The 16,595-nt window shown below is 43.1% G+C and overlaps 1 protein-coding gene across 1 annotated transcript in view; it reads right to left on the bottom strand.

Annotated features, from left to right (window-relative positions):
- Positions 1-4,506: 4,506 nt before the first annotated feature.
- The window catches only part of LOC144113414 (uncharacterized), a 49,316-nt gene continuing 37,227 nt past the window's right edge, over positions 4,507-16,595 (bottom strand). Inside the window, exon 12 of the mRNA XM_077646482.1 lies at positions 4,507-8,327. Coding sequence (XP_077502608.1) covers positions 7,807-8,327 — 521 coding nt within the window. The 3' untranslated portion in view covers positions 4,507-7,806. The remainder of the gene's footprint in view (positions 8,328-16,595) is intronic.

The raw sequence follows: 16,595 nt of genomic DNA, 5'->3' as shown, positions 1-16,595 counted from the left end.
TGAGCAGACACGGTTTGGAACAAAATACGTCAGCGTGGTCACGTGATCGCCGCTCCGCGAAGTGTTACGAGCGGTGCGAGGAAAACAGTCGCGCAACTCTGCTCCCTGCGGGAGCATATCTAGGAACACTAACAAAAACCACAGCAGAGTAAACAAAAATAAAGAAAAAAACTGAGCATAGTGGCAACAACCACTGGCCCGTTTCAAAGGGGATGCTCCTACATTCCACCCATCCAACGCATTTTGAGCCTTTGGAGCGTACTTGGAGGCTCAAAAGATCGAGTCATTTCGCAATGGCGCCATCCATGAGGAATGCCGGCGGTGGCAGTGTCCCGAGAAAAAGAGCTTCTTCTTCAAGCAGTTGTGACAGCAGCATTTCAGACATGGAATTTTTTTCTGAAAGCGACTCGGACTTTGTGTACGTGTTGGAGTCGGCTTCAGATAGTGACGAAAGCGGCGACGGCAACGAGGGTTAGTCGCTGCAAAGTGCACGTGCAGCAGTGTGTGAGCACGAAAAACCCGCCGCCCGAGCCTCCACGGTTCCATTTTTCTTCAGTGCCTGGGATCTTGCGGCAGCCCACTGACGAGCACAACATTCTCGCCTGGTTTCGGGTATTTTTTGACTGGGACATAGTTGACGTAATCGTCACAGAGACGAACCGCTACGCGGTGGAATACTTTGCTTCTCATGGTTCTGCATGGAAACCGGCAGACCACGATGAGATTATGGTGTTCCTTGTACTGATAATATTGCAGGGTATTGTTGGTAAACCTCAAGTGGAGATGTACTGGTCTACAAAAGAAATTTTGGAGACACCAGTGTTCAGGAAGGCCATGAGCAGGAACCGGTTCATCGCGCTGCCTCCATTTCACCGACATGAAAACCGTGGATGAAGCGACGCACCCGCACCCCAGGCTCTGGAAGCTGTGGCCCGTGATCTCAAGGCTGAACGAGGCCTTCCTTGCATCCTACGTGCCAGAACAGGATGTGTCCGCTGATGAAGGCCTCTTGCTTTACAAGAAAAGATTAGCATGAAAACAATATCTCCTGCTAAAACGTGCAAGGTTTGGGTTGAAAATGTGTTACTGTGCGAATCCTCCAGCGGCTACATCTGCAATTTGATAGTGTACACTGGCAAAGGGACGGTAGATACGGAAGGCAAGCGATGGGTACCAAGGTAGTGCTGGACCTTATGGAGCCAATACTTGACAAGGGATACACCTAGACGGTTGATAACTATTACAATTCCCTGGAACTCGTTGATGTTCTTATCAAGCGGAAGACCGATATCTATGGAACAGCTCGCCCTGGAAGAAAGACATGCCTCTGTTCAAAACCATCAAGATGAAAAGAGGTGAAATTGCAGCCTTTCAGCATGGAAAATGCCTTGCCCGCCAAGGAGAGACAAGAAGCTTGTGACATTCCTAAGCATGGTTCATTCACCTACGATGCAAGATGTTGTCAACCGCAAGAATGAAGAAGTTTCGAAGCCCGCAATTGCTCTCGACCACAACAACACAATGGGCGGGGTCAACCGATCAGACCAAAACCTGTCGTACTATCCATCGTTGCGCAAAGGTCAGAATATTTACGATAAGAAATTGTTTTGTCATTTTCTTTACATAGCCATCTTCAGTGCATTTTGCCTCTACAAGAAGTCTGGAGGAAGGCTGAGCCACCTGGATTTCAGAGTCCGACTTGTGGAGTTATTACTTGACAAGTACCTCCACTCTTTGGCCAAAACAGGAGCAGGTCGGAGATCCGACAGCACTCTGACAAGGCTTAAAGGGCGTCACTTTCCCCGAAAAATTCCACCAACACCAAAAAAGCAAGAGCCAACGCGGAGATGTGCTGTATGCACATGCGCCCATTTGAAGGATCAAGCTAGGAAGCCATGCAAAGAAACGAGAACGTGGTGCGAAGACTGTAAAGTCCCGCTTTGTGCAACACTGTGTTTTGAGATTTACCTCACGAAGTTTCAATACTAAGGAAGAAATTTTGTTCTCTTTTTGGACGAAGCAATGTCTATGCACTTTCTTGTGTGTCACAGCGTATAATATGAATTAAATAAGCCATATTTCAGTGTGTTCTACCCACTACTACAGCATGCACTATGGGAAAGCCACCCTCGTAAACATTCTTTTTAAACTTTTTGTGTTAATTTTAACCAGAAACCATCAAAGTAATACATTTTCAGAAACAGAATTACATAACGTAAATTATGGTCACTTAAAAAAAATTGCCGATTTTGGTATGTTTTTCTGAAAATAAATTGGCGGTTAAGGGGTTAAAAGAATTCTTGCTGGAGGATATTTGTGAAGCGGCGTTCTTTAACATCCTAGGCATACCGCAACTTTATTCGGAGCAATTATCTGCAGTGCGCGCTCTCCGCCGTGGTGGGAGGTCAGTGGGAACACCTAAATATATTCTTACACCGTGCTGTAGAGCAATCAAACAGCTTGGCTGAGAACGTCCAGCCAATAATCACCGCAATGAAATTCCAGGAGTCTGCGGAGGCGCTTGTCTGCCACACATACTCACTCATCGTTTGCTTAAAGTCTATGCTTGCTAGTCAGTGCCTTCCAAGCGTTTGGTGCGACGACCGACATCCTTTAGGCACAATGAGTTTTGACGTCCGAGAGAAATGTGTGTCCAGCTTCAGCAAACACTCGCTTGAGATTCAGACAAAATGAGAAGCCATTGTAAACAAGAACACTCTGGCGAGTTTAATTTCTCTAGAAATGACTTCTGGCACCAAATGCACGCGGTCAGGGCTTAAAGTCAGGGGGTCTCGGGTGGTCTGAGCCCTCCAATATTGACGAGGGGTCTGAGACTCCCCTTGCCTTCATTGTCTTTGGATATTGGCGAATCGGAATATGCACACACCGATCTTTTTTTTTGCAAGCGAGCATACACAGACCCGCTCTCCAAATTCGTGCATGCATGCACCACAGTCCACTGTACACTGTTCACATATGCTACCTTTATCCACGTTTTCAAAAATAGTGTAAAGTAGTGGTTTCTTAAATATGCATACGGCAGAATTACCTACGCTTCGTTTCACTGTAAGATGTTTCACTTCAGATACCATCGAGCACACTGGCAGAGCGTGGGGATCGCTTGTTTAAGGTCTGTGTCATAAACTGATGATTTCTCCACGCACTTTGTATAAAAGTGTGTTATAAATTGAACAAAAAACCACCTTAAATTTATTTCTCCCCTTTGTAGAAAACTATGTGTAAAACAGGCTGCCAGCAGCTTTCTCTCTCTCCTTCTACTACCCTCTCTACCTGTGCTCGAATATCTAGAGACCCCCCTCCGATGGAGCCAGACTTTAAGCCCTGCACGTGGTGGACCCAGACAGGAAGCAGGAACTAATGATAGCAGAAGAAGACTTCAGTGGATTGTTTTTGCCTGGAGCGAGCTCTGTAGACCTACCATATTTGAAAGAGGAGCTTTTAGGATATTCACTGTATAATGTTCCATCTGCTGAAGTTTGCCTTGGCAACTTCTGGAGAATGCACAGAAAAGAATGGCCAGTCTTGTCAAAAGCTTCCTTCGATTTTCATGCCAGCCCCGTGCCAAGCGAAAACGTAGGACATGAGTTTTTGGCCTGCACTTCCCTGCAAGGAGCGTGCTCTGATCGCTGACAAATCTTTCTCAATGTAAATGTACATTTTTTTCTATAAGTTTATGTATTAATTTCATGCTCCTGAAAGTGTCGCGTTTCAGACGTTATTTTCACTCGCTGCATTCATTCATGGAGCTTCATTCATGGTGCTTTTATGTATTCTGAGCAAAGTTGTCTAATGTTAGGTACATTATATTTTCTCCAGTCATTATGCAGTCGCTTCACAACACAAGCCCCGATAAACACTGATTTCTTTCCGGCATTAAAATTTGACACTGAAAAGCACTGAATCAAAGAGAAAAAATAGACACCAATAAATAACTCCTGAATTTGAAGAAAAATAAATGCCAAAAACACGAAACTCAACATATAACTAATTTCTTGAATTCTAACTCGAAACTTAATTCACGTGCCCACACTGCCCGATACCACAAAACAACATAGATATAATGGACGAATATAAGATATACAGTTGTTTGTTACTGAATAGAAAAATTTGGTTGTCAACAGGCTAAAAATACCTTTGAATGTTATTACAAAGGTCTCTAAGTGGCAACACTAATTTCCTGTCTAAATGATAGCGTCACTGATACCACTTCCAATTAGTTGTGAGGCACGCTGCACAAAACATGAAGAAGGGTGGACTTTTGATAGCTAGAATCAACAATGTCAGCCACCAAGCAAAAATATGCATACCGGATGTATTCACATATGTACTATGAATGGTGATTTTCACCCACGTTGCTGACAAATCATATTGTGCACTGACATTGGATGAGTTGTCTCTTTCAAAGACTGGTTCATAATATATGCTCAACTTCATACCTCACGCTTGGTTCTGGGCACTTCCAAAGAATGATGGCACAGCACTGTTGCAGCATGCAAACGTTACTTTTTATTTGACACTGGTGCCGTGCTGTTACACAACATTAGTGAAGCGCAGAGAGGCAAAAAATGGCATCCAAAAATATGGCTACCCACAACATCTCAAAACTAAGCCCAGAGATTCATCAAAGGCTGCTACATTTCTTTCATGAACAATAAGAGCCAAAAAAATATCACAATCTATACACAAAAATATGCTTGTGCTATGTCCACATAAATATCACTAAACACAGCACTGTATTAAGTTAAGTCACAATGATTAGAAACAGGTCTTTAAATTAAACTTAAGTTACTAAAGCAAAACAGTCATCAAATAATGGGCAGTTGTGGTTGTAAAACTTGTAAATATCTTGTAGCACTGGCATGCCTGAGCAGACAAAAGCACTTTTATATATTTTCTAAATATTTTTCATATATCTGTTAATCTTATGTTAGCCTGAGAACCAGTTTTCAGCAAAATAGAGCTATGAGAATAAGCTATACGACTTTAACAATGGACACATTCTAGACACACATTACAAGAATGAATAAAAAGCAACAAGATCAACAATATCCACTTCGCCTATTGATGAACACGTTTGTTCTGAGCAAGTCTAACACTTCAGCACGTGAAAGGCATGGCGTACACCTTAATAGTATATGCAGCACGTATGCAGTCCATCAAAAGGAGACTCAGCAGACATGCAGACAGACAGACAAGACCCACTAGAAACTATGTTCCAGCAGTAAACACTTCACATCGTGTACACACCATATGTACCCATCAACAACAATGAAGTGCGATGAAAAGAAAACGTTGGGCCACTGATTTGCTCGGCACATTATGTATCTGTACAGCTGGTGGTGCTTATGACATTCATGACTAGGAGGGCATAAGCTAACCACACACAATAGAACAGCAGTGAGACAATGAATGTAACTTGTCTCAACCCTGATCACACTTGAATGTTCAGGAACTGCACACTTTAACAGAGTGAGAATCAGAGATCACAAAGAACAGCAGTGCAAAAAAAAATATAAGGAAATAATTCAGAGCAATGCTTTAATGTGGAGAAAAATTGCTTTCCATACAATCTCCATTTCTGTAATAAATGTTTTTTTTTCTCAGTATTTCTAAAATCTGAGTGCAATTAAAAAATGTTTTAACAAAATCATTAGTGAAACCGAAAGTTTTAATCCTTGAAAATCTGACTTCTCTTAGGAAAGAGAATTTCAGATAAAATATACTGCTGGCAAACTCTAAAAATTAAGTAAAAAATATTTTTGCTTCTTTACTAATAGAGCTTCAACAGATGATCTTGACAATGTATTCTACATGTTCTGTGTCAGTAGTTTAGCTCACAAATGGTGTTGGGTCTTGAAAGTAACATTTCTAAAATGATGTAAAGAAAGGTATGCCACTGTCAAAGCAGCACCTTATCTTGCAAGTCATGTAGCAGTCAATTCATTAATGAGTTCAATCGTTCTTAGACATTATGAGCATAGTATATGCAAGATAAGTTAGTGGTGGAAGATATTTGTTGCTTAATTGAACTTTTCTTTACCTGTTGTGGTGCCAGCACCAAATGTTGGGTGAGCATGAGCAGAGAGCTTGATATGCACAGTAAAAAATATAAACTCACAGCACAAGTTAGAACAGGAATGTTTTCATTATGTGCAGCATTGCTTGACCAAGAGAGTGACTATATTAACATTATTTACTGACAAGCAAAACTCGTAGAACCGTGGCAACTGTGTCAAAACTATACCTCTTCTAATAAGTTACTACGTGAGGGCATGCGGTAAAAAATGCATTTTTATGCATTGCGCCCTGTCTTTGACACATATGCGATCATTCTGTTTACAGTTTATAAAAACACATAGCTAAATAATGTACTACATCCAGCAACTGCTGGCTTAAAGCCTGTTCCATTAAACCACAGTTGGGCATACTGTGCCTTTACTGTACACAAGTTTTTAAGAAGGCTTAATTACAGGCACAAGCATATTACACCACCACTTTTTCTTGAAGTTGGGCTCCCACAGCACCTGCCTCACATTGTTCTGCAATACTCACTGTTTAGAATACACTGAAACTTCACTTAACAAGCTTCACACTGCATATCTTCAAATGAGTGGACAATTATGGGGTATGCACTGCACTGAAGCATGAGTTGAAAGAACACTCAACATATTTGAAGTTACACCACGGAGAACTATACGCAAATGTATGTCAGATGAGCAGCCTTTAATGTGGATTAAACTACAGCTGCCTTATGAGGTGACATAATTATTGTTCTATACATTTTACAACACTGCATCGAGCATGCAGAAACTATGAATTGACCTCAAGTAATATATCTTGCATTTTGCATACATCGCCAAAGTGAACATTAGAGTAAGTAGCTGCTAAAAACACAAACAGTTTGGTACAGTTTGAGACCAGCCCAGTCTTGATAGTTGACATTTTTCTGGAGCTTAAATCTTGTTCCAAGTGATGTTTCAGTGCAAATATATGAGACTAAAAAAAAAACAGTTTTGAACTTCTATACCTTCTACAACTGTAGAAAAAGGTTCAAGTAAACACGGCAGTGTTCACAAGTGTTTTGTTCAAACATGCTGATCAATTAACATGGCAGAAGGCTAAACATGACTAGAAGTTCATGCCAAGTGGCACACAAAGATCCTGCATTCCTCAGCCTAAAGCAACAATGCTTACACTAGCAAGAACCACTGCAAGTCTTGATGGGGAATGACATTTCAGTAAACTCTGTCAATATGCTATGTTAAAATAAAACGAGTGAATCAATAAACAGTAATCGACATTGGCCACATTTAATATGGTGCCCATAACTGATTTGCATGCTGTATGTACACAAGTTGTACAAGCACATGTAGACCAGACAAATAGACACACAAATACACAGACACACATGAAGGTGTCAAGTTCCATGAGCAAATTAAACACACACTCTGTCAAATTAAACAGAAACTTTACAATAGCCACAACAGCACAGACTCAAGTATGGCAAAACAAACAGCAGTTGTGCATACAGTAACTGCAATGTGAGCTAGACAAGCACACAAACAATAAATGAAGGCCAGGTGACATGCTCTGCGCTCTTCACGATACAGGACATACAACATCTACAACAAGGTATACAACGATACCAACCTGACACTATGCTCAAAGGAAAACATGCTCATTTAGCTGTTCCTCTCCAGAAAGCAGCTTATAAGTGCGAGAACAAGACACCGAAACACAGTGTGACACCAGCTGTTAAGCTTTGTTTTTCCTGAGCGGCTCGAATCACCGGGGGTCTGATACAACATCAGCCGAAACTTCAAATGTCTTACCACAGGGTATGGAAGCCGACCGGACAGCCCAACGCTGGAGGTTGCCATCTGTTGCTTCAGGCAATCGAGATGACAGGGTAAACACTTCGCCCTCAGTATCAGCACTGGAAGCCACTGTGGCAGTGGCTGGAACCACAGTGCGTTTGGTGAGGGGTGGCAGGGCCCTGACAAGAGGCCGAGCTTCCTGTGGGCTCTCCTTGTACGAATCTGAGTGGTGCTCCATGAGCAACTCTCCAGGTGTGGGGGCTGGCAGCACAGTACTTTCAGAGAACAGCAGATTGCTCAAGCTTCCTCCAAAGGCAGAAGTACCCAGACTCAAGGCTGCACTTGCTGCCATAGGAACCTGAACAGCATCGTCAGTGTCCAATGATGACTGGGAAACTGACCGGCTGGCTGAGGCAGCGCCGGCCAAGCTGATGGAATCAAGCTTAGTTCTTGCGGGATCAGGGGCTGTTGCAGGTGATGCCGTTGCTCCTAATTGCATGAAAGAGTACAGATTTTTGGCACACAAGCCACTTACGGTCACATGAGGGAGACCCAAGAGAAAAGGTTACCTGCACAATGCCAGATCACTTGTATAACTAGTGCAAGAAAACATATACAAAAACATGGCACTTTATACCCGTCACACGGCATTCCTCGAAGGCCTTTCCAGCAAAGGCCCCCTTTTTTCACCAAAGGAGTGAAAGCTTAAAGGAGCCGCAACGCAGCTACATGGTGCAGCCCAAAGGTGAAACAGTCGTTCAGGCTTAGCACCCACTACTGTGCCCGAGGCGGCTGAAGTGAGCGTTTTAAAATTAAAGGGGGGTAGTATTCTGTTCATTCATTGGGCTCAGAGAATTTTTTTTATTCTGACTGCTTCGTTAAAAGCAATGCAACAGCTATTCTCATCAGCAGCAGCAGGTTTTGTGTATTGCCTTGGCCACCAGGGGCACTCTGTGTTGCTGCAACACTTTCACTGTCTTGAAATCTGGGCATCAAATATAAACACCCATACAAAAAGCAAAGCCAGACACACCTTTCATATTTTTAAAATATGTTTTCAAACATTGTTCGCTGTATCTATTTTTTTTTATTGCTTTTACTTTTTGACATTGGATGGCACTGCGACCGCAGGTTCTCGAAGGCCGCGCCTCTAGGCTCCAAAGGTCTCTGACGAGCGCCTTCGCCTCCAAGGCCCTTAGCGGCAAAGGCGCAACATTTGTGCTGTGTAGCTGCACTCCTAACGCCTTCGGATATAAGGACCTGATTCTCAAAGGCCTTTGCAGTGCCCGTGTGACAGGGGTATTAGATAACTTCACTAAAGGTGACTTTGAAATGCAAATGTTTGCGGGATAGCACCCTTGAATGCCACATTGATTCCTCTACAATCAGATTAATATGGAAATGAAGCCTGCTTTGTTGGCCCCAGACTGATTATGAAACTTCCTAAGGAACCTAACTGCCTGCACCCAGCCGTCTTGAAGCCAACATTAATGCTACTTCTCTATACGGCCGCATTGGGAAAAAATTACTCATTTGTTTCATTACTGAAAGAAGGTATAGAACTTGAAATTTTTTTTTTTCTGTGCTGTTTTCACCCTCTGCAGAAGCCACAATATTTATCAAAGTGCCAAAGTAGACCATGTCTGTTCTGACAACTGCATGCAACTGCTGCTAGTATTCTACTAAAAGGACAACTAAACAAATTTCATGCCTGATGCAGCCATCACTGCCTGACACTAATCAATACAGCTCTCTATTTACACATTATTTTGAATAAAAAGTATTTTAGGCAATACATTGAATTACATGCAAAACATTCTCCACAGAATGTGGAGAAGCTTGCTAGGCAAACTTTCATATCTATAACAAGCTACCAGCCCACTTCGGCAAGCAGTTGCACATAAAGTTGCTCCCTAAAACCACAGGTGGTTTTCTACAGAGGAATATAAGAGAGGAACAGAACAATACACTTTCGAGCATTATGGCATCTAGAAATATTTATTAAAATTAATAAAAATGCTAAAAGAACAACTATAGGGATGGCTTAAAGCTACATTTGAGATCCAGCCTGGACAGTGCGGTGCTAAGGGTGCAGTGCTTGTCAAAACACAGACACACGCCCCTTGTCTGTAGTGAAAAACTTCAGCAGTGAGGCATGGTTTATATATATATATATATATATATATATATATATATATATATATATATATATATATATATATATATATATATATATATATATATATATATATATATATATAGCAGACAGGTTAAAGGAAATGAGGGGCCCGTTTGACAAATTTATGAAGGGAGCCAACAGTCACCGAAACCAAAGGTGCATAGGGAAACGTTAATTTTATTATTATTTTTTTTAATGTGTTATGCTTATCAGTGGGAGAATAATACTTAGATTAATAAATTGCTTAAAGAAAATTACTTATAAAGCAGCAGAAAAAACAACCATGCCGCCGGTGGGATCCGAACCCACGACCTCCGAATATCGCGTCCGGTGCTCTTACCAACTGAGCTACGGCGACGGCTGTCCAATCTGCTGCTCTCGTGGGTATTTATGTTTACTGCGTGTGAGCGAGCCTTGAGAGTGTTCACCAGCGCCACCCTCGACCATAGCGGCGGACGTAGCACGTCCTGTAATACCGCGAGCGTGACGTAGAACGTCAGCTTAACGAGGGTCTCGGTTCTGGCAGTCTTGATGCCATAGGTAGCATAAGAGGGCTCTCGCACAGTTTCCGCCCTCTCCGTTAGATGACGTTCTACGTCACGCTCGCGGTATTACAGGACGTGCTACGTCCGCCGCTATGGTCGAGGGTGGCGCTGGTGAACACTCTCAAGGCTCGCTCACACGCAGTAAACATAAATACCCACGAGAGCAGCAGATTGGACAGCCGTCGCCGTAGCTCAGTTGGTAAGAGCACCGGACGCGATATTCGGAGGTCGTGGGTTCGGATCCCACCGGCGGCATGGTTGTTTTTTCTGCTGCTTTATAAGTAATTTTCTTTAAGCAATTTATTAATCTAAGTATTATTCTCCCACTGATAAGCATAACACATTAAAAAAAATAATAATAAAATTAACGTTTCCCTATGCACCTTTGGTTTCGGTGACTGTTGGCTCCCTTCATAAATTTGTCAAACGGGCCCCTCATTTCCTTTAACCTGTCTGCTAATAGCTTAACGAGGGTCTCGGTTCTGGCAGTCTTGATGCCATAGGTAGCATAAGAGGGCTCTCGCACAGTTTCCGCCCTCTCCGTTAGATGACGTTCTACGTCACGCTCGCGGTATTACAGGACGTGCTACGTCCGCCGCTATGGTCGAGGGTGGCGCTGGTGAACACTCTCAAGGCTCGCTCACACGCAGTAAACATAAATACCCACGAGAGCAGCAGATTGGACAGCCGTCACCGTAGCTCAGTTGGTAAGAGCACCGGACGCGATATTCGGAGGTCGTGGGTTCGGATCCCACCGGCGGCATGGTTGTTTTTTCTGCTGCTTTATAAGTAATTTTCTTTAAGCAATTTATTAATCTAAGTATTATTCTCCCACTGATAAGCATAACACATTAAAAAAAATAATAATAAAATTAACGTTTCCCTATGCACCTTTGGTTTCGGTGACTGTTGGCTCCCTTCATAAATTTGTCAAACGGGCCCCTCATTTCCTTTAACCTGTCTGCTAATAGCTTAACGAGGGTCTCGGTTCTGGCAGTCTTGATGCCATAGGTAGCATAAGAGGGCTCTCGCACAGTTTCCGCCCTCTCCGTTAGATGACGTTCTACGTCACGCTCGCGGTATTACAGGACGTGCTACGTCCGCCGCTATGGTCGAGGGTGGCGCTGGTGAACACTCTCAAGGCTCGCTCACACGCAGTAAACATAAATACCCACGAGAGCAGCAGATTGGACAGCCGTCGCCGTAGCTCAGTTGGTAAGAGCACCGGACGCGATATTCGGAGGTCGTGGGTTCGGATCCCACCGGCGGCATGGTTGTTTTTTCTGCTGCTTTATAAGTAATTTTCTTTAAGCAATTTATTAATCTAAGTATTATTCTCCCACTGATAAGCATAACACATTAAAAAAAAATAATAATAAAATTAACGTTTCCCTATGCACCTTTGGTTTCGGTGACTGTTGGCTCCCTTCATAAATTTGTCAAACGGGCCCCTCATTTCCTTTAACCTGTCTGCTAATAGCTTAACGAGGGTCTCGGTTCTGGCAGTCTTGATGCCATAGGTAGCATAAGAGGGCTCTCGCACAGTTTCCGCCCTCTCCGTTAGATGACGTTCTACGTCACGCTCGCGGTATTACAGGACGTGCTACGTCCGCCGCTATGGTCGAGGGTGGCGCTGGTGAACACTCTCAAGGCTCGCTCACACGCAGTAAACATAAATACCCACGAGAGCAGCAGATTGGACAGCCGTCGCCGTAGCTCAGTTGGTAAGAGCACCGGACGCGATATTCGGAGGTCGTGGGTTCGGATCCCACCGGCGGCATGGTTGTTTTTTCTGCTGCTTTATAAGTAATTTTCTTTAAGCAATTTATTAATCTAAGTATTATTCACCCACTGATAAGCATAACACATTAAAAAAAATAATAATAAAATTAACGTTTCCCTATGCACCTTTGGTTTCGGTGACTGTTGGCTCCCTTCATAAATTTGTCAAACGGGCCCCTCATTTCCTTTAACCTGTCTGCTAATAGCTTAACGAGGGTCTCGGTTCTGGCAGTCTTGATGCCATAGGTAGCATAAGAGGGCTCTCGCACAGTTTCCGCCCTCTCCGTTAGATGACGTTCTACGTCACGCTCGCGGTATTACAGGACGTGCTACGTCCGCCGCTATGGTCGAGGGTGGCGCTGGTGAACACTCTCAAGGCTCGCTCACACGCAGTAAACATAAATACCCACGAGAGCAGCAGATTGGACAGCCGTCGCCGTAGCTCAGTTGGTAAGAGCACCGGACGCGATATTCGGAGGTCGTGGGTTCGGATCCCACCGGCGGCATGGTTGTTTTTTCTGCTGCTTTATAAGTAATTTTCTTTAAGCAATTTATTAATCTAAGTATTATTCTCCCACTGATAAGCATAACACATTAAAAAAAAATAATAATAAAATTAACGTTTCCCTATGCACCTTTGGTTTCGGTGACTGTTGGCTCCCTTCATAAATTTGTCAAACGGGCCCCTCATTTCCTTTAACCTGTCTGCTAATAGCTTAACGAGGGTCTCGGTTCTGGCAGTCTTGATGCCATAGGTAGCATAAGAGGGCTCTCGCACAGTTTCCGCCCTCTCCGTTAGATGACGTTCTACGTCACGCTCGCGGTATTACAGGACGTGCTACGTTCGCCGCTATGGTCGAGGGTGGCGCTGGTGAACACTCTCAAGGCTCGCTCACACGCAGTAAACATAAATACCCACGAGAGCAGCAGATTGGACAGCCGTCGCCGTAGCTCAGTTGGTAAGAGCACCGGACGCGATATTCGGAGGTCGTGGGTTCGGATCCCACCGGCGGCATGGTTGTTTTTTCTGCTGCTTTATAAGTAATTTTCTTTAAGCAATTTATTAATCTAAGTATTATTCTCCCACTGATAAGCATAACACATTAAAAAAAATAATAATAAAATTAACGTTTCCCTATGCACCTTTGGTTTCGGTGACTGTTGGCTCCCTTCATAAATTTGTCAAACGGGCCCTTCATTTCCTTTAACCTGTCTGCTAATAGCTTAACGAGGGTCTCGGTTCTGGCAGTCTTGATGCCATAGGTAGCATAAGAGGGCTCTCGCACAGTTTCCGCCCTCTCCGTTAGATGACGTTCTACGTCACGCTCGCGGTATTACAGGACGTGCTACGTCCGCCGCTATGGTCGAGGGTGGCGCTGGTGAACACTCTCAAGGCTCGCTCACACGCAGTAAACATAAATACCCACGAGAGCAGCAGATTGGACAGCCGTCACCGTAGCTCAGTTGGTAAGAGCACCGGACGCGATATTCGGAGGTCGTGGGTTCGGATCCCACCGGCGGCATGGTTGTTTTTTCTGCTGCTTTATAAGTAATTTTCTTTAAGCAATTTATTAATCTAAGTATTATTCTCCCACTGATAAGCATAACACATTAAAAAAAATAATAATAAAATTAACGTTTCCCTATGCACCTTTGGTTTCGGTGACTGTTGGCTCCCTTCATAAATATATATATATAGCACAGAGATGAGTCTTATGGAGAGAGATGTCTACCCATTTACTACTGAAAATAAATGACTGCAACTTTAAGATTCAAACAGCTGTCTAGATATGGATAAACATAAGCAGCAACTCCTCTGAACGGGGCTTACATTTTCTGCACCCACTTCTAGGTATATGCCACAGAAAAGGAAGAAAGCAAGACGTAACTGTGCCCTGGTAGCAGGAAATACACTGGCAGGTTAGGTCAGTGCCATGGATTTGGCAGCTTTCAAAGACAGTTTATTTCATCTGTGCAAGAGATTTTTTACCATTCAGTCAGATAAAAAGTTGGCCCAATTTTTTATTATTGCAACTAAGAACAACAGTAAAAGCTGCAGCAATATACCGAGAAAACAGCAAGCCCCTTGCTGTTAGAACAAAGGCAGTACAGAGGAGCACAAAAGACATGCTGCTGGTTGTCCAAAAAGAATATGGTAATATCCGTGTTACAGAGCTCAAGATAGTTCATACCACTGTTTCTTGAAAAAGTGAGCACTTTGACTGACGATCTGGTTTAAATGTGGCACCCAAATTCACTTTGCGTCTATATTCAATGTTTTTCTCTACATCCCCTTTGTTATGAATCAAATATTTAAGGGTTTTGAAGTATGTCAAAACAATAAGATGAAATGTGCAGGTACATATTCTGACAAGTACAATTATTTTACGCTGCATGACTTCCCACTTGCCCATTTTGCTTTACAATGAGAGCGTCACCATTACGACACCTCAGTATATGACTAAGGTTCTCAATCTTTTGGTCTTGGGGAACATTAATGGCGTTCAAAAGGTGCTCAGGAAAACCGTGTATTGACTTTTGTCCTGTCCTTCCAGACATGCGTGCAAAAAAAAAGTGCATGTAGATGCACAGCCCTTCAAAAAATGTCCAAATTTAATTAACAAATGTACAGTCGAACCCGGATGTATCGAACCTGGATATATCGAATTATTGTTTATATTGAGCAGCCAGAACATCTCCTTGAGAATAACACGCAAAAGTAAGCCTCATTGTTCGTGTATATCGAACTTGCATTCAGCGAAACATTCGATATATTGAACTGTGCACCGCGCCCCTTAAGTGCCGCTTCTAAAGGCGCCCTTCGAACCCTCTTCACATGCAGAGACGTACTGACTGTGTAGCCTTAAGCAGCTGCTGGCAGTGCTGGCACTGTGGAACAGCGTGATGAGGTGAACGTGAGTATTCATACATAGAAATTGTGGACAAAAGCATTTCTCACATCTTATATGGACTTGCCCGTCTTTCTTGCAAGGAAGACACAAAATTCAGCACATACTACACGACAACATGGCCAACCTAGGAGAACAGATACGATCAAGCACCGCAGCATAACATGCCATCGCAGCATACGGTAGTGAAAGCAGCCAGCTTCTTGTAGTGTAAGAGAGGTCGACGGACTTATGACGCACAGCCTTGAAGGCTGTCAAGACGACCGACTAGAATTTGCCTCTGCACCTACACCCCCATCCCTCCTCCTAATTACCCAAAAGCAGCCGAGTGCCATCCCTCCCTAGGAATAAAGGATTTATTGATTGATTGATTCACTGACAAAGAGTTTATGAACGCAATTTTTTCATGTACTGCAAGATTTCAATATAACCACAAATATATCTGCAGATCTCCCGTCAGAAGACTTACTTTTTTTTTCTATTAACGTTTTTTGTTTGCATCAAGAACGTTTCCCATTGGTTTCCTATGGCAGTCTTAACTGCTCGATGCGAGCAAAGGAAAAACGTTAAAGAAAGATTTTGCTATGCATTGGAAGGATGGACCATTACCTTCAATATTTTCATAAAAGTACTTTACACTATTCCAATATTCAAAATTATTTTCCAAGAATGCTGGACACGTGGGGGAGACCTGCTGTCTCTTGTACTGATTTTCCACGCCACATTCCTGTCATACGGTGAAGCCAACCTAACTAAGCCCTTGCAGCGCCTTGCCTAGAGCGCTTTGCTGCCGAAGTCGTAGCTGAAATCAACCATGCCTTAGTTTTAATAGATAATTGTATTTATAGTTTACCGGTAACAAGATCAAACATCTTATGATAGGCAGTAGGTAGTCCCAAAACATATTTTGCTGCAAATTCGATGCAAAGCTGGTTAGGCGTATAAACGCCTAGCGAGGGGTGCACTGCTAGCACGCCGTTGGGCAGCATGTCACTGCAACAGCGCGTCAAACGTGGGTGCAATGTATTCTTGCTTCTAGGTTACACAAAAGCCTTTGTACTGCCATTTTTTATATATTGAATTAGCGATATCTCAAACTATTTTGCGATCCCATTCGAGTTCAATATATCCGGATTTGACTGTATAGTGAAGCAGTCTGCTATAAGCAATTACAGTATGTTTCGTCCTAAAATAAAATTGGTAAAGGAAAGTTGAGGTTCAGGCATGCATGGATTTAAGCACTTGGGAAACCCAGAAAGCTGTCTAAGGAACCCAAGGGTTTTGCAGAACCCAGCTTGAGCACCTCTGACATAGTTTCCTACAGCTTGAATACCATGAAAAA

This window comes from Amblyomma americanum, chromosome 1 (assembly GCF_052857255.1).
Source record: "Amblyomma americanum isolate KBUSLIRL-KWMA chromosome 1, ASM5285725v1, whole genome shotgun sequence".
Taxonomy (NCBI): Eukaryota; Metazoa; Arthropoda; class Arachnida; order Ixodida; family Ixodidae; genus Amblyomma; species Amblyomma americanum.
This window is presented reverse-complemented; position numbering and strand designations above follow the sequence as displayed.